Source organism: Anolis carolinensis, chromosome 3 (genome assembly GCF_035594765.1).
Source record: "Anolis carolinensis isolate JA03-04 chromosome 3, rAnoCar3.1.pri, whole genome shotgun sequence".
NCBI classification, from domain to species: Eukaryota; Metazoa; Chordata; class Lepidosauria; order Squamata; family Dactyloidae; genus Anolis; species Anolis carolinensis.
Window position 1 is genome coordinate 251,105,353 of NC_085843.1, and position 24,606 is coordinate 251,129,958.

The 24,606-nt window shown below is 40.6% G+C and overlaps 1 protein-coding gene across 3 annotated transcripts in view; it reads right to left on the reverse strand.

The window, feature by feature from the left end:
• The window catches only part of dock10 (dedicator of cytokinesis 10), a 210,030-nt gene that overhangs the window by 177,470 nt on the left and 7,954 nt on the right, over positions 1-24,606 (reverse strand). Inside the window, exon 1 of one of the 3 annotated variants that reach the window (XM_062976590.1) lies at positions 13,200-13,364. The exons of the other annotated variants lie outside the window; for them this stretch is intronic. Coding sequence (XP_062832660.1) covers positions 13,200-13,298 — 99 coding nt within the window. The 5' untranslated portion in view covers positions 13,299-13,364. Of the gene's footprint in view, positions 1-13,199; positions 13,365-24,606 lie in introns of those variants that run through there. 3 annotated transcript variants of the gene reach the window in all.

Below are 24,606 nucleotides of genomic sequence, written 5' to 3' on the forward strand. Positions count from 1 at the left end.
CAGGATATTTGAATAATGAGTGAAAAGGAAGGGTAGTTTATGTTAATTATCCAGCAATTCATGATAAATGCATAAATTGGAATAGAACCAATTACACCCTGCTTTTAAAAGCAAACTCAAGTATGATTAATGTCAAGTAATTTCAAGTGAGTGTGGTTAAACAAGTTACGGAATTAGATTGGCCTTGCCATTCAAAAGCTGAAACATGTCACAGTACAGGAACTGGCTGATTACATTCATTGTTCAAAAACACTGCATGGGGGGATCAAACCACAGATATTCTAAATCTTCTAAAGTTTCTATGTACAGTATATGGTTAAATATATTTTAAGGGAATTTCTTTTTTACTTTTTCATGCTGTGCTAAAACCAGAAACAGAACCTTTAACTCTTCAAGAAGGACAACTATGTACATTTTCAAAATGCAACACTTTCTCAGTACTAGAATGGTGTAATGTCCTTAAAATGCGACTCAACTGCTAAATAAACAAATAAATTAGGACCTGCAAAAATTAGTCTATGGCACCCTCTAGGGAGAAACATTTGTAAGGCAGAGCCATTGCTCTGAATTGATTTTCAAAGGTAACACTTTACACTGCAGCAGAGCTTGGAAATGTAACTGTTTTGGATTACAGCTCCCAAAATCTTCCAATAGAAAAACCTTTACCTCTGCTACCTGTTGTATTCTGAGACAATCAATGCCAAATAAGTGATTTTTCCATCTCTGTCCTCACCCATTTGGCTACACATTCCCATAATATAAAAACCTAAACAGTTGAAGGAAAAAACAATGTCAACAAAAAGCAATTAAATATATGTTTGAAAACAGAATACACAGAAATTAAAGAGAAAGTGGAAAGCATTAATTAAAACAATAATAAAATTACTGGGGGGGGGGAGTTCAAAATAATAAGAATGTATCATTCTAATCCATCTGCAGTCTCTAAGCACTCTTCAAAGGCAGCTCAACGTTGGGAGCCCAGAATAATAATCCAGAAATGATTTTAGGAAGAGATCCATCAATGTCAATGTCAAGGTTTGCATGATGCATGAGCTTCCACTATGACATTCCTTATCTCATTATCATGTGCCCGAATGAAAATTTGAAAAATGATGAGGGAGACTGAAAGAAGATTTGTACATCTTTCTTTGATTTTTTTTTAACTTTGGGGAATTTTTTCACAAAAAAGGAAAGGTTTTTGTGTGAAGTGGTATTATACGTAAAATACTATGGTTTGTACAATGCCTTCCACATTGCCAGCCCTTGGTCTACTCCTTGGTTTGGGGATAGCCTTCACAATATGTTTTTGTTATAACCTCCACAAATAATTTGATACCATCAGCAATCACTGACTACCCCATTTGCTAAATTGTAACTGAACAAGTCAAAAAGTGTATGTTTACATCTCACAATTACAAGAACTCAATTTTCATTCCTATTCTCAGCCTAGACTAACCAGTTTCTGATCCAACACATGATAGGCGCTATCCTATCATGAAAGTTTTTGTCAAAATCCTTTAAGAAAATGCACATAAATAAGGTCTGCCCCTTAAGCCTATTCACATACTTGAAGAACCCTTAGCATTAAAAGGTTTGAGACAAGATATACTTCTAAAAGGAAGCACTTCTGATGACTTGTCCATAGGACATGTTAGCGACTCAAATATCATGAGGTGATGAATCTACTCTGAGTTTAGTTCACATATTAAAGAAAATATCTTTCAAAATTTGGATTGTCATTGAAGCCATCCAGTGTCCCTGATTTTACACCATACTATAGGGTCTAAAATTGCGTACATTTTCCTGAGTAGAATTAAAAGTTAGAAGAAAACAGATAATCCATCATATTTGCTTTGAACTGGATTATTTGAGTCTACACTGTCATATAATCCAGTTCAAAGCAGATAATCTATTTTATCTGGCAGTGTAGATGGGGCCTAAGATCCCACTTACACTGCCATATAATCCAAGTGAACCACCATTAAATGCTCAGTGTAGATTCATTATATGATTGTAGGTAGAGTCTAAATGGGGTTTGGGTCTCAGCTCGGATAGCTCCTCTTGTGGTCTTCTCCCCCTCAAGCTGAAGGTAGTTTGAGCTAGCCATTTACAGTCACAAACTCTTTCTTCAGGTGGATGAGCTGTCATTTTTCCCACATTCAGCTACTTACCAGCCACAGGTACTCTTCCAGTACTTTTCCCATAACCAGGTAATATAAGCCTGTACAAAGAGCCATTCAGCTCTCACAGCTAATTCACCTCAATGTACTTTTGTTGTCTCCATATTGTACTGCTATGTGGGAAGAAGGAGTTCACCAAACATCAGGTTCATACATGTGCAAACCTTATCATTTTAAGGACTTGTTGTTCTCTGCAGCTTACAAGGAAGATTCATCTGGTTGCTCAGCAACTGACTATCAATAACCTCACAATTATTTTCCTTAAATGAGAAACAGCAGGCTCTTTTCATACCAACTTGAAAAAAAAATACAAGTTGTAATATTTTCTTCATTCTTCCTATCTTTCCCTACTATTTCAATATCTTAAGATCCAACTGGCCTTAACTTTATGTAGAGTGAGGTAATTACTTCAGGTAACAGTTGCTTGGAAGGAGTAAGAAGGTGTTGGAGCAATTGCATGCTGAACTTCCTAAACTAACCTGTTGCCTTCAGGTATTCTGGACAGGTGTCTCATCATCAATGTTCATGAAAGAGTCAACTGCCAGTCCAATTGACTTTATACTTGAAGACCATCTCTTGTTTCAACTCTGGTAGGAAAATGTTTTGCTCTATCTTTATTCAGTGCCCTTCCTTTGCACCAACCAGAACAAAACTTATCCAATCCTATTTACTGGATTTTGTTATCTAAAACTGTATGATTTTTTTATCTTCTGATTCGTATCCATTTTGTCAATTTTGGCCAAACCACACATTCCAGGAGGGTCTGGCATGCTGGATATTCGGTATACAAGCTTCATATGAATTTTTTTTAACCCTATCCAAAATTGCTTGACTTTGTTTGGATTGCAGCTTTATATTTTTTAGCTCACACTGTGATCTTCAGCATCTTGTCAGGAATTTAACAGTCCATTTTTCTTCTCACCTTGACTGTCACTATGAGGAAACACTTTCCACATATTAGACATGACTAAATGTGAACAGAATGAAGTTGTTTACTGAGACCTAGTCAAGTTAGGTAAAGTAAGGTAAAGGTCTTCCCCTGACATTAAGTCCAGTCGTGTCCGACTCTGGGGTGTGGTGCTCATCTCCATTCCTAATCCGAAGAGCCAGCATTGTCCATAGATGCCTCCAAGGTCATGTGGCTGGCATGACTACATTACCTTCCTGCCAGAGCAGTACCTATTAATCTACTCACATGAACATGTGAACCAAGTTATAAACACAGATCGTTTCAAAGGGTTTTTCTTGTGTATTCACCCAGTTTCTTTCACAAAATCTTCTCAAAATCAAGATAGCATCATCTTGTAAATTTCCCATGCTTCCCCAAAACTGCTTCTACCTTTTCTTCCTTTTCGTTAAGAGAGGAAAGATGGAATAGTAGTATAATAGCTTTTGATTAGCAGTGCTGGAAGCTGGCCATCTCGAACCACTCGAGTTACCCAAACCACTGATATTCAGATGTCAAATAATATATATCAGCGTATGATATTTCTTTCTTCTTTAATCTTTTGTTTAAACTTGGCATTACTATACCGTGGCTCTTGTAACTGGTATTTTTTTTAAACAAAGTTTTATACAAGGAAAGAAAAGTAATGAACTGAATGTAATAACCATGCCTGTAACAGTTAGGATTTTTGGATTGGATCCAGACTTAGTTTCCTCAGTGACACAAGGTGGTCATGATTAAACTCTCTTTAGACTGTATCCAAAACCGATGGACAGCATGAATGGGAGGGGAGCAATTTTCAACAACTATGACATCCTTTTTGTCGTCCATGATGTGCCTTGAATTTGATCTTTAGGGTGACAGATTTTCCAGGTCAGATTTAGAGCTGCAATGATGGGGAAAATTCTCCCAAATCACTCCACTTCTTTTTTCTGTGACCAGAATTTTGGTGATTGGGGCAGCTGCAAATGGATGCAACTCAAAGATTTCAGTGATATTAAAGCATGATCCAACCCATCAAACATAAACGGCAAAGTTATCAAAGGCAACCCAAAGTGAGTTCAACAGCCTTCTTTTAAATATTAACATTTTATTATATCTTCCAGAAATGTTCTCTTTTGAATTAACAGAATTTTCAATATTAATATATAAGTTCAACACTGCACACTAAACATGAAAACCACAAAGGAAACTATCACATAGTTGTTTTCATTTTATTGTCTATTTAAGAATTCTAGCTACAGACTTGTACAGATACATATATGTGAAATTTGAAATTCATTTTAATTATGTGTGGTATTTTTCACTTAAAAGAAATTCATATCTTTCTAGAAACATGTTATGTTATCAAAGTTTTCCAAACTATAAGTATTTGTATCTGTATTAGCATATGATGACAGATAAAACAAACAAAAAAACCTGCAAAGAAGCCAAAATCATCTGCAATTTGTTTATCTCCCGGTTTCTGGGAAGGTGGCTGATTGTTTATGGCTTATGAACTCTGGATGGTTTTAACCTTGGCTTGTTATCGTGTGTATACTTGCAATACGCTGTATGTTTTAACAGTATTCTAAAAGTAGGTGTGCATAAAAAACTAGTTGAGGCTTCCCAGGGGGCAGTCATGATAGTTTGCTATTGCCAAAAGTAGAGACTCTATTACAAGGTAAGCATTCATAGACAGTGGACAGTGTTTTCATGGACAATGCCACTAGATTTTTTCCCCATTTGAGTATAGATCTCTACATTATCTGTCAGTCTATCATCCTGACCTATGTTCATTTTACAATGTATAAAATGTAAAGGAAAATTCTGTAACACTAAATCAGGGGTCCCCAAACTAAGGCCCGGGGGTCTTTTACCTGGCCCCCGCCCTCAGTTTTATAATATAATATATTGTATATACATATGATATTGATAATAATATTATAATGTAATACGATATAACACTAATAATAATACCATATAATAATATTAATTATATATTCTATATTACATATAATATTACTAATAATATTATAGTATAGTGGTATAGTTCAATAAAGTAATATATAATGCTAATATTGTGCTATGCTAATAATATAATATATTGTATGTACATATAATTTGTAAGCCAATTATGAGGGTGTGATACAAATGTAGTAAATAAATGCAGTAAATAAATAAATAAATAAATACATTTTAGACTTAGGTTCGCCCAAAGTCTAAAATGACTTGAAAGCACACAACAACAACAACAACAACAACAACAACCCTAATTAACGACTATCTCATTGGCCAGAAGCAGGAGCACACTTCCCATTGAAATCCTGATAAATGTATGTTGGTTAAAATTATTTTTATTTTTAAATATTGTATTGTTCTTTCGTTGTTGTTGTTGTTGTTGTTGTTGTTTTTGCACTACAAATAAGACATGTGCAGTGTGCATCAGAATTTGTTTGTATTTTTTTTTCAAATGATAATCCGGCCCGTCAACACTCTGAAGGATTGTGGACCGGCCCTCGGCTTAAAAAGTTTGAGGACCCCTGCACTAAATGATCTCATTGGGTGCATGGCCAAGGTTAGAATTAATGCAGTTTGACATCATTTTAACTGCCATGGTTTAATACTATGAAACCATGGGAGCTGTAGTTTTAAAAGGTCTTTAGCCTCCTCTGCCAAAGACTGCTGGTACCTCACCAAACTACCAAGGTTCAATAGCATTGAGTCATGGCAGTTAAAGTAGTGTCAAACTGCATTAATTCTACAGTATAGATGCACCCCCTCATAAGATGAATTAACTCTTTCACAAGAAACACACTATGACACATGTAATCTTAATAGGGACTTTCCACATGAATAATATTGCCTCCTGTCCAAAATGTAGGTTAAGCAGCAGAAATACAAGCAAGACAAGAAGAGATGTGACACCAAGTAACAGTTCAGCAAAGGTTCACTTATGACAGGAAGAATGGGGCAAGAGATATTGCTAGCTAAAAAACCCCAAACCAAATACTGTGACACAGATATCAAGAAGGGATCTTTCTTCTTTTGAACTAAACACTGATAAAGGTTAACAATGATAAAGGTTAACAATTAAACATAATTTAATTTAGCATTTTTTCCTATTGACTTCAGTGGAGTCCTTTCCAGAAAAAAGAGTTCTAGTATAAATTCCAGTTCTTTATCCCTTATTTGCAGTTTAACCTAAATCAATATTACATATTTATCATGTCCCCTCTTACACCTCCATGAAGACTCTACATCTAGACCATGGAAGTGATTTAGATATTCTTCCTACCACTGAATTTAGTGAGGGCTTTCCCTTCCTCCTTGCCCACTTCTCTCCCAACCCATGGTTTCTGTCACACCTTCTAATGATGTCACCCTAGTGCAATCATCAGTTTACTACTATTTTGTGATGACTCATGGGCCATGTAGTCCCGTTCCAAGTACTATTGTGGCAGATGAAGAGGAAAACTTGGGTTTCCCACCGTTTCTGCCAGAATTGGAGCCCTTGCACCTGCAAGATGTTTGCCCACAAGAAGACAGCCAAACAAGCCTTGAGCAGAAATCTCCCCCATTTTCTCGCCGGGTTTATTATAATCAAGATAGAAGCGCTCGGGAGGCGACTCGCCGGAGCGCCAGGATAGCTGCCAGACAATTAGCTGATTAAGTCTGCTTCCCTTGGGAAACTTTAAGGAGTCATGCATCTGGACAGTATAGGTTTCGTTTCTTGTTCCCCAGAGAAAGTGTTCCTGGGCGGGAAAACAAGATCCTATATAGATGTTTGGCCGCAAAGGAATCCTTGCGGAGTCAATTCGTCAGCTTCGGGAGTAGATTGTGTGTGGACTACGCTACTCCAGTTTCCAGGACCTTGCTCTCGTTCCAGCCCTGCCTTGTTCCCCGGACCTCGCCACGGATTTCGCCACGGACCCTGTTCTTGCTCCTCGCTTCTTGTTGCCTTGAATCAAGCCTTGTTTGCCAAGAATCTAGTTTGCTCCCCAGCCTTGCATTAAGCTCCATGGACTAAAGGACCTTGTCATTTCCCCTCACTTTGCTTGGCAAAGTGTGTGTTTCGGTTATTGGATTACAACTTTGGACCTTAATATCTCATATTGGACATTGTTTTCCTGGACTATATTTGACCTTTCCTGAAAGGTCTACTTCTGAACTATATTCTACACTTGTTTTTATTAACTTTATATATTTCCTTAATAAAGATATTAGTTAGATTCTGGTCTCTGCGCATGGTTATTGGTGCTCTGCAGCCTGGGTCCTGACATATTTGCACCACCTCCCCTACTTTCTAATTGTAACATTCCAAATGTATTTACAAGAATGTGCATCACAATTCATAGAAATCTTGAATGGCAGAGGACAAGGTAGGATGGGTCCCCAGATGTTTTGTCCTTCAATTCCCCGAAATCCCGACAGCTGGTAAAGTAGCTGAGATTTCTGGGAGTTGCAGGCCGAAACACCTGGGGAGCCACTTGTTGAGAACTACTGCCCTAAAAGCACAAGATCCCTCCTGATCTTAGAGGCTAAGCAAAATCAGCACTGGTTTGTTCTTGGATAGGAAATTATCAATGAACATCATGTGCTGTAGTTATATTTCAAAGAAAGGAACTGGGAAAATCACCTCTGAGTTTTCCTTGCCTAGGAAAACCCTATGAAATTAATGGGATTGCCATACATCAACAGAACACTGTGGGACTCCAACCAAAAGTGAAAAAAGAGAGAAAAGATGTAAGCCAACTGAAGATTAAATCAGCAAACCCAAGGGCATGAAGCCAATCCAACAAAAGAGCATGATCAACTGTGTCAATGGCTGCAGAAAGCTCAAGGAGAATAAGGATTGAATGTAGGCCTTTGACTTGCTCTCAAAGAAATCACCTGTGATTTTTGTAAGAGCTTCCTCTGAAAAGTACAAAGAGTTTGAAAGGCTGAAATCTGAAAGACTGAAGGACGCAATAGCAGAAACATGACTATAGCAGGATGGCCCTGAACAGACACAAGAATGAAGATGACAGAAAATGAGGAGATCATAACTACCAGCTGACTATTGACACAACTCCTTGGCCAAGTGAGTTGAAGTAAGAACAGTGAATTTATGACAGGGGTGGGGGAAGGAGAAATCAGACAAGTAAGGGAGTGGGTCATTTGATTCTAACTTTGTAAGCCTGAAGAAGACTTCTGTTGTTCAATTCAGGAACTTTCAACAGCAATTACATCCTATTTGCTAGAACAACATAACTGAAACACTAGTGATTATGTCTTCAATGTTTACATGGAATGTAAATTACTGTAATACACTTTTGTGGGAAAAATAAATACAATTGTTATTTTAGATTACTAAAATTTCTTGGATTTGATATAAGCTTTCCATATTTCTATTCCGAAGTCTAATCTTGTTTTGATTTGTTCTGCCTCAAAATTTATAATTTCTTGCAAAAAAACAAAAACAAAACAAAACCAGACTGTGTTATAGGGAAAATTTTCCTGGAAGGCTTTGGGATCTCTTCAGACATTAGCATCTGAAAAACAAATTAAAACTTCATTTTTTTCAAATGACTTCTGTTTAGTTGTGGGTCACTGCAATGTATTTTCACTACTTTTTTTAATGTCTTCTAAGACACAATGGAGACCCTATTGCAGAAATCCAAGATAAAAATTATGTTTGTGTAGGCATTTTAAAATAACTTAAATCATCAAGGACATTTCAATATTACAAAGATGTATGTATCACTCAACTGCTATAATTTAATCTGAAAGCTCATAAAAATCTGCCAAAAAGTATCTTGAATAGTCATATGAGTTCCTAAGAAGTAAACAAAGCATACATACAGGCAGTTCCCAAGTTACGAACATGATAGGTTCTTGCGTTGAATTTGTATGTAAGTTGGAACAGGTACATTTTAAGTGTACCTCCAGCACAAAATATATGTTCTTTAGCTTTGGAGAGCATCGGTAATGTTTAACACCCCTGTGGTATTTATTTTACTGTTTGTACCCCTCATCAGAAGATTTCATTGCATTTTCTGTCCATGTGATCATTGGATTTTGAAAAATTTGGCTTGTGAAAACAAGGATTGGTGATCAAGCTTCAGTGGAAACACCTTTTCTCCATGAATTTCTCTTCCTAGGGATAGATTCCTCTCACTTCTTGTTGTCTCATCCTTTCTTAACTATGAGTAATTTGTAAGTTGGATATTTGTAACTCTTGTACTCTTCTCACTAAAATAAAGATTTAGGACAATGACTTGATCACTGTCCCAAAAGATTATCAGAAGTACTCAGTACTGAGCTTAGACAGATGGTCGGAAGTTTATTCAATGCACCTAATATATAGCCACAATTATCTTTTCTAAAGAAAAAGTTCTGTAACAGTAAGTAACAATAATTTGGGTACTCCTTCCCTTTTGTGTAAATTGGCTGTATCTTGTAAGAATGTTCTACATGAAGAAACAAAGCTATTTGACAAGTGTAACTCAAATGTGAACTCAACCATATGTGGTTTTCTAATAATCACGTCTTATCCAAACAATGCAAAATGGATACCTCTGGCTTACTTTACATTTGAGACAAGATAATTAGGGGTGAGGAATTAGGGAGGAAACAGTGTTTTCACTGTTGCTCGTGACTAATAAAACATAGGAACAGGCACTTAGTCAATGACATAATCAAATGCTTTGCGAGAGCCCTGTTATTAAAAACATAACTCATTCATCCTTCAGAACATAGATTTTTTTTTCTTCTTTTAGCTGAGAACACCTAGTTTGACTTTCAAAGACTCTACCATCTTGTCAGGCAAGACTAACATTTCCGTTTTATAAAAAAACTGAATTTGCATGAAGGAAAAGATTTCTGACCCTTTTCAATTCGTCTGTCCTAAAATGTGACTATTGCAATTCTTTAATGTCTGTATTTACAAATAATTTCTGGGATATTTTTTGCTCATCATGAAAAAGGGATTAAAATTTCTCTTTGCCTTATACCAAAACACACACACACTGAACATGCCTCTTCCTTTCACATAGCATTTTTTTCATGGACTGCTTTATTAAATAGAGAGCATTAAAATACACTTTTCCAGCTACAATCTGAGCTGGCCCACCACACATACTCTACCACATGATTTTGACAAACAGGTGATAGTGGCTGAGTAAATGGTCTTATCAATCAAGATCAGAAACCTCTTTCTGCCTGAAGAGGAAATTCGGTTCCTAATATATTCCTAATTATGTTTGTTTCCCAACATACCTGTGGAGTTTTGGAGCCAAACTATCAGTTACCTATTCCATTTTTTGCCTGAGAAAGAGTGAATGGGTGGCACAAAAAGTATCCCCAGGGACACAAGTGGCACCCTTGCTATATGTAAGAATAGCATGGATGGAGAAGCCTAGCAGGCTGCATATGACACAGGAGACCTATACTCCACTAAAAGTCTCCAAAGTTTCCCAAACACTCCATAGGAAATCACATTTTATAAAGCAAGAATAAGCACGAAACCTACTGTGGTTCTTTGTCAAAATTTGCAACAGGTGTACAGAAACAAACCATGTTTTGAAACAACTAAACAGGCCCATACTTTATGCCAATATAAACTAAATCAATGAAAGCACCAAGAACAAAAGTTTCTTTGTTGATCTGATTGAATCTTTCTTTTTTCACATCCTCACTGATATCAGTTGCCTCCATTTAGAAGCGAGGTGTTTTTCTGCCACCGGTGCCTGTAAGCTAGCTGCATTCATTAAACACCATCATATCCGCATCATTTAATTTAGGTCAACATGTCAAAGCTACACACAGTCATATTTGCTTTCAGTCAGTCTATCTTATCCTCAAATGTGAAGAAAGGTGCACAGGATATATTTGGACTCGGGGGCTGAAATGTCATCTAATTTATATTCCAAAGGTGATACACTGCCGGCAGAAAACATAGCATATGTAGCATGTGATATTGTTTCTACCCGTATGCAACTGAAATTCTCCAAGATAAATGCATACATTCTAGGAGGTGCTAGCAGTATGCAACACTATAAAGAGTCATAGCAATGAATTTCAGACATTGGAACTTTGGAAATCCCTGAATCTCCATTTGCTAATCCAAACATCAGCTTCTCAGTACTGTCACACTTTCCTGCCACTTGTTTCACTTCTCCTTCCCCTAAACTGAAAAAAAGGGGGAAAGAAAACTGGCAGCAGGCAACACTTTGGAGCTTGCCAGTCTTAATGCTAAATTTCTATGCTCCTGTCTTCAGGGAATTATACTTAGAGACTTGGTTTTTGACAGCAACTCTGTGCACTGTAGTTTTCGAAATATGAGTCCAGAAGCATCACTGCAGGCAGTAACCATGGGAATTTAGGAGAAGCCATTGTGTTTTTTCAGTCTTCTCTACAGCCAGATGCTCTCCCCAATATGTTTACAATGAAGCTTAATAAGGTTGAGATGGTATAGTCAGAAGATGGAATTATTGGATGCCTGCTGGTAGCTCATTGCCAGCTCTGTTGGATGCTGCTTATAATAGTAGTATCACAATGTTGTGGCTTCTTTCTATTATCTCTACTAATCCTCTTCATACACACACATACCATCTCACAGGTGCCTGGGCTATATTTCACCTCCCATGGTGCCAGAAACCATGGATTAACCCAAATAGTAAAAACAGAAGCACCAGAAACAAAGGGAGCACAAAAGAAACAAATAGGCAAACAAGTCATATCCAACATATAAGTATTACCATAAACAGAAATATTATAATATTATCATAATACATTTGTAAAAGTATACCAGTGACAAAACAGATTATACCACATTCCTAAACAGAGTGCCAGGGGGCACATAATGTATAATGTAGGAGAGAGGGGAAAACAATCAGACAACTGAAACCAAACCAGTAAACATGATGATGGAATGATATAGTTTAATATAATCCAGATGTGCAAAAAAATAATGGTTAGTCTATGCTGAATGTTCACTTTAATACAGAAAGATGTACTAGAAGTCATTTAAAATGAGTCCAGGTAGCAGTCTGCCTAATTAGTTGCCTTGTTACTGCATATACCAGGTAATCATCAAATTGGAAGTCACTTTTGTTTGTTCAATCCCAAAGCCTCAGTTTAAAGGTACAAAGTATGGCCAACATCCTATGGTGGAAGATGTATCACAAAGTACTTTCATGGATGAACTATGAAATATGTATCTGCTCCCTTCCCACAAAACTCAATGTTCCCCCATGGCTATGTAGTGGCTGCTAGAGAGTAGGGGTCAGCTGGGAGATGTCTGGATATATGACTTGTCCAGAATCTCTGAAGGATCCCCAGGAGCCCACAGAAAATGTCTTCCTTGTTATGCCTCTGGCTACAGCTATATAGCCAGATGCTACGCAGCCATTCCCCACTGGTCACTGACAAGAGGACAGTGGTCATTACAGGGCTTCCAATCTCCACCACAACCAGAATCATAGAATCATAGAATAGTAGAGTTGGAAGAGACCTGATGGGCCATCCAGTCCAACCCCCTGCTAAGAAGCAGGAAATCGCATTCAAAGCACCCCTGACAGATGGCCATCCAGCCTCCGCTTAAAAGAAATGAAAGACAAACGCAGGCATAAAATGGATTTATGTATCTCTGTGTGTGTCACTCACAGGATGCCAGCCAATAATGTTTGGTGAAATTAGCATAAAATACATCAGCCTGTTAATGTTTCATACCTCTAGGTGTTATTCCATTCCTTTAGCACAACTAATTCAGCTCAGTTTAGTACTCAGAAGAATCTGCCAGTCTCCCTCTCATCCACTACAAGCCACCTTTCAGTTATTTTTCTAAGTTCTTTTACTTTGAACTACAACATTCCAGCAGTACATGAACATATTTGTGAATGAGACCGTATATAGGTAACTATATGAAGTTAAAACAGTTTAAGAACTGTTCTAAATTGCAAAATTCCACACAGTGAAAGACTTCTGTTTACTAGTAACAGTTTGTTCCTCTCAAAATAACAACACATAGCAAGGCACTTTAAACTGAAATGGAGGAATAATTTTGAAGCCTAAAAAAAGTCAAAGGACAGTTGTATTATTCGTTTACTTACCTGCCCAAGCTTTGATGCAGATTTCTTTGATTCTTTCCTCCTTTTCCATATCTTTTTTGTTCTCTCTTTTTCTGATTCTTCTTTTCTCCTTTCCCCCATGGCTATTAGGTTTTAATCCTCTATTTGAGCTGTTTGGCTTCTCCCCCCTCCTCCTGCTCTCTTGTACAATAAATTCATCTCTGGTGTCAAGTTAGCTGGATACAAGCGCGGGAATAAACTGACCCTTTGTCTTAGTCCCTTCTAGAGGGCCAACCCGGCAGCTGGGGAATTTGCAAGTGGGGCATTCTTGCCACTGGCCTCTGCTACTTAACTCTTAACCCATAGTTCCAGCAACTATACAAATGTATATATGTATATGTTTATGAGTGAACATACTTGTCCCAAACTTTGGAGCTACGAGATGAAAGAATACCATTTAAAAAGTACTTTCTGGTTATTTACAATATGCTAATAGGTTAAACCAGGACAGTATGCTAATAGGCTAAACCACTGAACACTACAGAAATATACCTGCTTTATGATGGCATAGTTCTACATAAATGGCATTAAGCAGAGTCTAATAAGGTTCTAAGTAACCAAGTAAGGAATGCTTCCAGGTGATTACACAGGGAACTTTTAGGAGCATTTAGGCTCCAGCACAATATTAATGAAATATTTCTTTTTGTACAGAGAATACTTAAGATTATACTACTGTGAATGTTCGCGTCTTGATAGAAAAACAAATATCCACAACTGTAATCCCTACAATATAATTTCAAATGGTGATATTATTCACAGCTCATTAAATTAGAAAACAGAGTCTTGACTCAGCCTGGCAAATAAGGATGTATGAGGCCATGATGAAAGATTATGGCTCTGAATATACAGTTTTTTCTTGGCAGTTGCTCCCAGGTTGTGGAAATCTGTCACGACCCAGGCTGCAGAGCACCAATAACCATACACAGAGGCCGGAATCTATCTAATATCTTTATTGAAGGAATATATAAAGTTAATAAAAACAAGTGTAGAAAATAGTCCAGAATTAGACCTTTCAGGAAAGGTCAGAATTAGTCCAAAAAAGCAATGTCCAATAAGAAATATTAAGGTCCAAAGTTGTAATCCAATAACCGAAACACTCACTTTGCCAAGCAAAGTGAGGGGAGATGACAAGGTCCTTTAGTCCATGAAACTTGAGCGAGGCTAGGAAATAACTTGATACTTGAAACAAGGCTTGAACGTGGAACAAGGTAACTAAGAACAAGAACAAGGTCCGTGGAATAACTTGATAAAATCCGTGGAACAAGGCAAGGATTGATCCTGGGAAACAAGGCAAAGTCCGTAGATAAACAAAGGCTGGGAAGCAAGGCGAAGGCTGGATAGCAAGGCAAGGCTTAAGCAGGAGCGAGGCTTGAATCGGAGCGCGCTGTCCAGACACAACTCGCTCCGTAGGCTGACGAATTGACTCCGCGAAGTTACTACGCGGGTAAAACACCTAAATAGAGTCTAGCTTTCCCGCCGAAGCAGTTCTCTGGGAATCAGAACCGAAAGCTAAACTCTGAGACCAGATGTGAGACTCCCCAAAGATTCTCACGAGAAGCAGTCTTAATTGGCCACATTCTTAGCTGCAATCCTCGCACTCCTGCGCGAAGCTGATTCCAAACTTCTCTGTTGTTTACAAAACTCCCGGCGCAAGAACACGGGAGAAGTAGGCTCTGGGCTTGTTTGACATACTTCTGGGAGACAACTTTCTTGCAGGTGCAAGGTTCCCAGATCTGCCTGGGAAAGATCTGGCTGAGAGGAATCCAGTTCAGACTGGGAAGGTAAAAAACCCAAGTTTTCATCTTCATCAGGAATTACAATGTCCTGAGCAGGACTACAAGGCCCATGGGTCATCACACTATCCCCCTCCTCAAGGCCCCTCCCAAACTGGGGCCCTCTCCCCGAGGCGCGAGGTCGCGGTTTGGTGGGATAGGTCTGATGAAAGCGACGGGTTAGATCAGGAGCATGGACTGTGGAGGCGTCTTCCCAAGAGCGTTCCTCAGGGCCAAAACCCACCCAGTCAATGAGATATTGTAGGCGGCGGCGGTGAAAGCGAGAATCCAAAATGTCCTCAACCTCGAACTCCTCCTCCCCATTCATCAAAACAGGAGGGGGGGCCGGTTGGTCTGTATCAGGTCGCACACCATCCGCCGGAAGGAGCAGGGAACGGTGAAACACTGGGTGAATGCGCATTGAACGCGGAAGTTGGAGTTTGAAAGTCACGGGGTTTAATTGCGCCACCACTGGATAGGGGCCAATGAAGCGGGCATCTAACTTCCGGCAAGGGCGGTGGGAGGGCAGAAAGCGAGTGGACAGGAAAACCCGATCTCCTACCTTGATTTCGAGGCCCGGCTGGCGATGTTTGTCAGCGTGGCGTTTATAGTCCTCCTTGGCTTGGTCCAGTTGCTGAAGCAAAAGTTGTTGCACCGCTGTGAGTTCCTGCAGCCAATCCTCTGCTGCGGGAACTTCTGAAGTTTCGATGACAGGGGGGAAGAAACGTGGATGGAAGCCGTAGTTTGCAAAGAACGGCGTTTCTTTTGTAGAAGCTTGAACTCCATTGTTGTAGGCAAACTCAGACAGTGGTAACAGAGAAGCCCAATTGTCCTGTTGGTAGTTTACATAACAGCGAAGATACTGCTCCAAAGTGGCATTGGTGCGCTCCGTTTGCCCATCTGTTTGGGGATGATGAGCTGAAGATAAGCGAGAGTCTATGCCCAATAGTTTTTGTAGTGCCTTCCAAAAACGAGAGGTGAATTGAGATCCACGGTCTGTGACTAAACTCTTGGGCAATCCATGTAGTCTGAAAACATGTTGAAGAAATAGATCCGCAGTTTCTTTGGCCGTGGGGAGGCCTTCGCAGGGAATGAAATGGGCTAACTTGGTGAAAAGGTCCACCACCACTAAGATCGTGGTGAATCCACAGGAAGGTGGTAGGTCAGTGATGAAATCCGCGGAAATTATTTCCCATGGGCGAGATGGGGTAGGAAGGGGGTGTAAAAGCCCTGAGGGCTTCTCCCTTCGTATCTTGGAGCGCTGGCATACTGGGCAGGTGTTGACATATTTTTCCACATCCTTGCGGATCTTGGGCCACCAAAAATCCCTTAGGATCAAATGCATAGTTTTAAATAGTCCGAAGTGTCCTGCTGGTTTGCAGTCATGACACAGACGAAGCGCTTTTTCCCTGCCCGGTCCGGGTGGGATATAAACATGATTTCTATAGCAGAGCAGCCCATCTTTAAGCGAAAAGGGAAAATGCAGACCTTGGCGAAGTTGGTCCTGCGCCCAGGCATCTGCTTGCTGACTAGCCCTGATTTCTTGAGCACAGATGGGTCCTGGAGTAGGGGAAGTTGAACCAATGGGAATGGATTTGGTGTTCCCCACCGTGAGCGTGGCAAAGTTCTCGGGTTGTAGCAGTTGGGATTCAAAGGTCTCTTTGCGTCCTGCAGCGTATTCCGGTTTACGTGACAGGGCGTCTGCTTGCTTGGTTTGGGCTGGGGTCACATAATGGATCTGGAAGTTGAAACGTTCAAAGAATAAAGCCCAACGTTGCTGCCTCTGATTTAGTTTGCGGGCAGTTCTTAGATGTTCTAGATTACGATGATCAGTGTGGACTTCAATGGGAAATTTGGCCCCTTCTAGCCAATGTCTCCAAGTTTCAAAGGCTGCCTTTATGGCCAGTAGTTCTTTTTCCCAAATGGTGTAATTCCTCTCTGGTGTGGTTAGTTGACGAGAATAAAAGGCACAGGGATGGAGGTGATCTCCCACCGGTTGTAAGAGTACAGCCCCAATTGCCACATCAGAGGCGTCCGCTTGCACCACAAAAGGGGTTCCAGGATTTGGGTGCTGTAGAATTGGCTGGGAGGTGAATAGTTTCTTTAGTTGCTGGAACCCTTTCTCTGCTTGATCAGTCCAGCGGAAAGGCTGCTTTCCACGGATGCAGCTAGTGATGGGGTCGGACCAGCGGGCAAAATCTGGAATGAACTTGCGGTAATAGTTCGCGAACCCCAAGAAACGCTGCACCTCTTTCTTGTTAGTTGGCGCCCGCCATTCCAATACTGCTGAAACCTTGGCTGGATCCATGGAAAGCCCTAGAGGCGAGATGCGGTAACCAAGGAAATCTACCTCTTGTAGATCAAAGGCGCATTTTTCCAGCTTGGCATAAAGTCCATGATCCCGCAATCGTTGTAACACCATTTTGACGTGGTTCTCATGTTCTGATTGTGATCTAGAAAACACCAAAAAATCGTCCAGGTAGATTATCAAGAACCTGTCTAGATAGTCCTGAAAAATGTCATTGACAAAATGCTGGAACGTTGCGGGGGCTCCGCATAAACCGAAATTCATAACTCGGGACTCAAATAATCCGAATTTGGTCTGGAAGGCGGTCTTCCACTCGTCCCCTTCCCTGATGCGAACTAAGTTGTAAGCCCCCCGAAGATCCAGCTTGGTGTAAACCTTGGCTCCTCGAAGCCGATCCAGTAGATCCGAGATTAAGGGCAGGGGATAGCTGTTCCGCTTGGTGATATTGTTCAATGCTCTGTAGTCCACCACCAAGCGTAGTTCCCCTGACTTCTTCTTCACAAACATCACTGGGGAGGCGGCTGGGGATTGAGAGGGTCTGATGAATCCCTTGCGAAGGTTTGTCTCTAGGAATTCCCTGAGAGCTTCTTGCTCTGGTTCAGTCAGGGAGTAGAGATGCCCTCGCGGGATCGGGGCCCCCTCCACCAAGTCAATGGCACAGTCATAAGGTCTATGTGGGGGTAATTTTTCGGCTTCTTTCTCATTGAATACATCCCAATACTCGGAGTACTTCTTTGGCAAGGTGATGATGGGCTCGGTGTCTGTGGCATGGCATACCTTGGCTACGAGGCAATGGTTTTGGCAGTACGGTGAAGCAAACTGCAGTTCTCTGTTGGACCAGGAGATGTTAGGGTCGTGGAGAGTCAGCCATGGAATTCCCAAAATCACGGGGAAATGGGGAACCTCGGTAACAAAGAAGGAAATCTCTTCCATATGTTCCCTTATCCACATCCTGGTGGGTTCCGACCACTGACTTACGGGGCCCGTCTTGAGGGGGCGGCCGTCTATGGCTTGCACCACACGGGCATTCTTGAAATCATGATATTGTAATCCCAGAGAGTCGGCATACTCTCTATCGATGAAATTGTTGGTAGCTCCAGAGTCTATCATGGCGTGGATCATGACGGGTCCCCTTTTTGCTGACCATAATGTGACCACGAGAAGGAACAGGACCCCGGTTGGCGGCTCTTGGATGGATTTTTTGACCGGGTTGGCGAGCCTCTCTACACCCGGTCGTTGGCTTCCCCCGCCGGCTGTGTGCCAGTCGGCTCAGACGCCTTCGTCTCCGTGGAGGACGCCGCCGCAAGACGGGCGGCAGGCTTCCCTTTGGCTGGACACTCTCTGGCGAAGTGGCCCCCGTTCCCGCAGTACCAGCAGAGGTTTAAGCGTTGACGACGGGCCTTCTCGGCGGCATCTAGTCTGGGACGCACATTGCCCAACTGCATCGGCACCTCCTCGCCTCCTCTGGGGTATGGGGTTGGCGGTGGGGGTCTCCACACCGGACGTGGCTGAACGCTGGCGGGAGCGGGGGGTTTTGCCCCGGCTCTACTGCCCTGGCCTCGAACCCACTGTTTCCTGTTGGCAATCATGACTTCAGCCCGTAAACATTGATCAATGAGTGCCTCGAGGGTCTGGGGAGGATCCACCTTGGAGATTTCTTCCAGCATTTCAATGTTGAGACCCTCCCGGAATTGTCCCCTGAGGGCTACATCGTTCCAGCCGGTGTTGTGGGCCAGTACTCGGAACTCGGCTATATACTGAGACATAGGTCTGTCTCCTTGGAAAAGGCGACGGAGTTTGTGACCGGCTGCCTCCAAATTGTCCTCGATTCCCCAAGTCTCCTTGAGGTGGTCCAAGAAGTGTTGCGCTGATCTTAGGTGTGGAGAGGCTTGGTCGTACAGTGCCGTCGCCCAGCTGGCCGCTGGCCCGTCTAGAAGACTGTAAACCCATGCCACTTTGATGTCTTCTTGGGGAAACTCGGCAGCACGGGCCTCTAGATAAGCTTGACATTGGCGACGGAAGACATGAACCTTAGAAGCTTCTCCAGTAAACTTGGTTGGCAACGCCATGGCCGGAAGACGAATTCCGCGTTCCTTCAAACCCCTTATTTCTCCATCCTGTGCATTGAGCTTATCACGGATTCGGTCCACCTCATCCTTGTCGATGGTGTAGGTAATCGGCTGGCCGCTCGGCCCAGGTACGACTCCGGTAGACATTCTGGCCGAGGTTAATTGGTGCTTAGGGTGGCGGAGTCAAACTGTCACGACCCAGGCTGCAGAGCACCAATAACCATACACAGAGGCCGGAATCTATCTAATATCTTTATTGAAGGAATATATAAAGTTAATAAAAACAAGTGTAGAAAATAGTCCAGAATTAGACCTTTCAGGAAAGGTCAGAATTAGTCCAAAAAAGCAATGTCCAATAAGAAATATTAAGGTCCAAAGTTGTAATCCAATAACCGAAACACTCACTTTGCCAAGCAAAGTGAGGGGAGATGACAAGGTCCTTTAGTCCATGAAACTTGAGCGAGGCTAGGAAATAACTTGATACTTGAAACAAGGCTTGAACGTGGAACAAGGTAACTAAGAACAAGAACAAGGTCCGTGGAATAACTTGATAAAATCCGTGGAACAAGGCAAGGATTGATCCTGGGAAACAAGGCAAAGTCCGTAGATAAACAAAGGCTGGGAAGCAAGGCGAAGGCTGGATAGCAAGGCAAGGCTTAAGCAGGAGCGAGGCTTGAATCGGAGCGCGCTGTCCAGACACAACTCGCTCCGTAGGCTGACGAATTGACTCCGCGAAGTTACTACGCGGGTAAAACACCTAAATAGAGTCTAGCTTTCCCGCCGAAGCAGTTCTCTGGGAATCAGAACCGAAAGCTAAACTCTGAGACCAGATGTGAGACTCCCCAAAGATTCTCACGAGAAGCAGTCTTAATTGGCCACATTCTTAGCTGCAATCCTCGCACTCCTGCGCGAAGCTGATTCCAAACTTCTCTGTTGTTTACAAAACTCCCGGCGCAAGAACACGGGAGAAGTAGGCTCTGGGCTTGTTTGACATACTTCTGGGAGACAACTTTCTTGCAGGTGCAAGGTTCCCAGATCTGCCTGGGAAAGATCTGGCTGAGAGGAATCCAGTTCAGACTGGGAAGGTAAAAAACCCAAGTTTTCATCTTCATCAGGAATTACAATGTCCTGAGCAGGACTACAAGGCCCATGGGTCATCACAAAATCCCTGCCAAGAGAAGTTGGCCTGGTTCCTTCCCTGTTGCCCTATTGCTAATAAGCAAAGACCTTTTCATTCAGGTAGGATTTTGTCAACTAAATGGCAGTTATAACAGTGCTTTTAACAAACACATGCAGCCTTTTAAAAAAAGGTGTTTTAATTTTGAAAAAGATTGTCATATACAATTATTGTTTAATTGCATTTTGGTACAATAACTTTCTAACTGTTTTACCTGTATTATTTTTTTCTTGTGAGCTACTTTAAGACTCACTCCTGGGAGAAAATATGGAATACAGGTTGAGTCTCCCTCATCTGAAACGTATTTAGGATTTGGGATTATTTTGGATTTCAGAATACTCATATTGGTACATGCATAATGAGACATCTTGGAGATGGGGCCCAAACCTCCTTTTATGTTCCATATGCACATTACACACAGACTGAAGATGATTTTATATGCAATATTTTAATTAATTTGGGGGTATAAAAAGTGTGTTTACCACCAAAAAGTAAGGGTGTCACCATTTCAGCAACCCATGTGGACCATTTTGGATTTTGGATTACTGTATACTCAAGTATAAGCCTAGATTTTCAGCCCTTTTTTAAGACTGAAAAAGCCCCCCTCGGCTTATACTCAGGTGAGGATTCTGGTTGGCTTATATTCGGGTCAGCTTATACTCGAGAATATATGGTACGTTTATTATTTTTCTCTATTATTGGTATTATTACATTTATTATTTTTCTTTATTATTGTTGTTATGATTACATTTATTTTACTCTATTATTATTATTATTATTATTAATACAGTTATTATTTCAGTCTGATCTTATTATTATTATTATTATTATTATTATTATTATTGCATTTATTATTTTACTCTATTATTACATGTATTATTTTCCTGTATTATTTATTATTATTATTATTATTATTATTATTATTACATGTATTATTTTACTCTATTATTATTAAAAGGATACATAAGCACATTTACATTGAAGAAAATGAGAATAATGATTTAATCAGAGTTGGACAGTCTTATCTTAAATTAGAGCTTGATATAAATATTCAAAAACATTTAACCTACCGATTCCTCAATTAATGTAATTTTATTGGTATCTGTTTTTATTTCTGAAATTTACCAACCTCGGCTTATACTGGAGTCAATGTTTTCCCAGATTTTTTTCTGTTAAATTAGGTGCCTCGGCTTGTATTCGGGTCAGCTTATACTCGAGTATATATGGTATTTGGGATTTTAAGATAAGGGATGCTCAACCTGTATGTATGAATGAATGAATACAAACATGCATACATACATACATACATACATACAATCAGAGCAGGAGAGTAGCAGTGTCCATTGTTTTGACTGTTCATGCATTGTAGGCAGAATGCAGCATCTGAACACAATACATCCATAAAGGCACAACATTAGCAATGCCTATCAAGCCAGCAATAAAATTGATAAGGACCATGGCCCATTCTACATTGCCAGATAACAGAGGTTATCAAAGCAAAAAATCCACATTATTTGATTTGAACTGGATTATCTTAGTCTGCATTGCCATATAATCAAGTTCAAAGCAGATAATGTGGATTTTATATAGCTGTGTAGAAGGGGCCTAAGTGGGCATGTCACAGTTTGAGTGCATGGAATCAGAAGTCTTACTTGCATTCCATACACACATACACACATTACTTCAGCAAGGAAGCATAATTATCATCTTCACTAAAGGATTATTTCATAGAATCATAGAATAATAGAGTTGGAAGAGACCTCATGAGCCATCCAGTCCAACCCCCTGCCAAGAAGCAGGAAATCGCATTCAAAGCACCCCCGACAGATGGCCATCCAGCCTCTGCTTAAAAGCCTCCAAAGAAGGAGCCTCCACCACAGTCTGGGGGAGAGAGTTCCACTGCCGAACAGCCCTCACAGTGAGGAAGTTCTTCCTGATGTTCAGGTGGAATCTCCTTTCCTGTAGTTTAATAATAATAATAACAAGTTTATTTATATCCCACCTCCATCTCCCCCGAAGGGGACTCGGGGCGGCTTACAGCAAAATCAGATACAAAACAATAACAAAATACGAAACATCAAAATACAATAACAAAAACCAATAACAATATATACACAATAACCGAAAAAACAGAAACGCAGTATTAAAACATCGAATTAAAAACAATGAGATTGCAATAGTGGATAAGCAAAGTGCACATTATGACTTGCAAATTCAGAAATAGATGCAACAGATTCATTTAAGGTCACATTGGGTTGGAGGAGCCCTGAATTAATGCCAAGTAATCAGGAGAAGTGCGACCAATACAAAAGGTCGAGGAGTATAACTGTAATTATGATGGGGATGGGCGATCTTAACCAAAGGCCTGGGTGAAAAGCCAGGTTTTCAGGCTCTTCCGAAACACCATCAAGGTGGGGGCTTGCCTGATCTCCCTAGGCAGAGAGTTCCAGAGCCGGGGGGCCACTACAGAGAAAGCCCTCTCTCTCGTCCCCACCAACAGCACTTGTTGGTGAGAGACGATCCCAAAGGTAGATGGGTCCCAAACCGTTCAGTTTAAAGCCATGTCCTAGTCTCCAGAGTAGCAGAAAACAAGCTTGCTCCCTCCTCCCTATGACTTCCCCTCACATATTTATACATGGCTATCATATCTCCTTTCAGCCTTCTCTTCTGCAAGCTAAACATGCCCAGCTCATTAAGCCGCTCCTCATAGGGCTTGTTCTCCAGAGCCTTGATTTGCCTTACAAAACCACTTGAATTCTTTCAGATTGGGCTCTCTTTTTTCCTATGAAAATCTGTGAACACTCACTTTAGTCACATTTAGCAAACCTAATGGGAAGCATGGCACTCTGTGGTCTCACTGAGCTATTCCACTAAGGAAAAATACTTTTAAGAGTAAATGACATTTATCCAGATTTTCAAATTTACTTGTCTTGCTCATTTCAGCCCTGCTGCTGAAAAGAGACATTTGGATTATGATTCAATTTCTACCACAAGACACAATGCAGAATGCAACAATTTGCTACTCAAAACACACAGTCATGGACAGATGGTTTTTCAGCACCATGGTGTAACACCACCTACTCTAGACTGAACTTTTTGCAAACTTGAATGGCACACTGTGCAGTTCTATTTAAATATTTTGAGACATTTAACTAAGGTAAGAGATCCTCTAGGATGTAATTTAATGCATATTTATATGAGGGTATATCTAATTGAACACTGTCTAACATTAATCTTGGTAAAGGCAATCCAGCAAATTGCTATTCAGAAATAAATTTGCTGAAGTATAATTGGAGATATGAAACCAAATACTCCAGATGAGGAGAACTGCTCAGAGAAGTCATTATCCATTTCTGGTTTTTGTACAACTGGGTAGGGTATGGCGATGTCATAATGGGATCTACACTTTGATTAAATTAACGTACATTCCATGTGTCAGTTGCAAATTCTAATAAATATAAATCTTTACTATGATTTGAAACATACAGCTGGTTGGATTATACAGACAACTAAGTGGGATAAAACATCTCATAGAAACTAGAGCAAGAAGCAGAGAAATGGAACTTTATGAAGCAGAAAAGTATAGTTTTCACCACTGTACAAGTCTTTGGTCACTTTAGTTTAAAGACTTCAAAAAATAAGGAGGCCATTGCAACCCTCAAGATTTATTTGAATCTAACACTCCAATCACATTTGGGGGAACAGAAACCTTGTGTAGAAAGACAATAAAGTTCTTTTGGTTCTCTAACATGGGACAGCACAGAATATAAATTGTGAAGTATTTATTCCAGATAAAGTGTGCCATAGGGTAGACCAGGGGTCCCCAAACTAAGGCCCGGGGGCCGGATGCGGCCCTCCAAGGTCATTGACCTGGCCCCTGCCCTAAACCTTAGACTTAGGGTTGACCTAAGTCTACCTGGTCTTTGGAGGTCTTTTTGCTTACCTATGGTCTTTTGAGATGGTCTAGATGGTTTTTGGAGGTCTCTTTGCTTAGCTATGGCCTTATGAAACCATCTAGATGGCTTTTAGAGGCCACTTTCCTTACCTATGGTCCTATGAGACC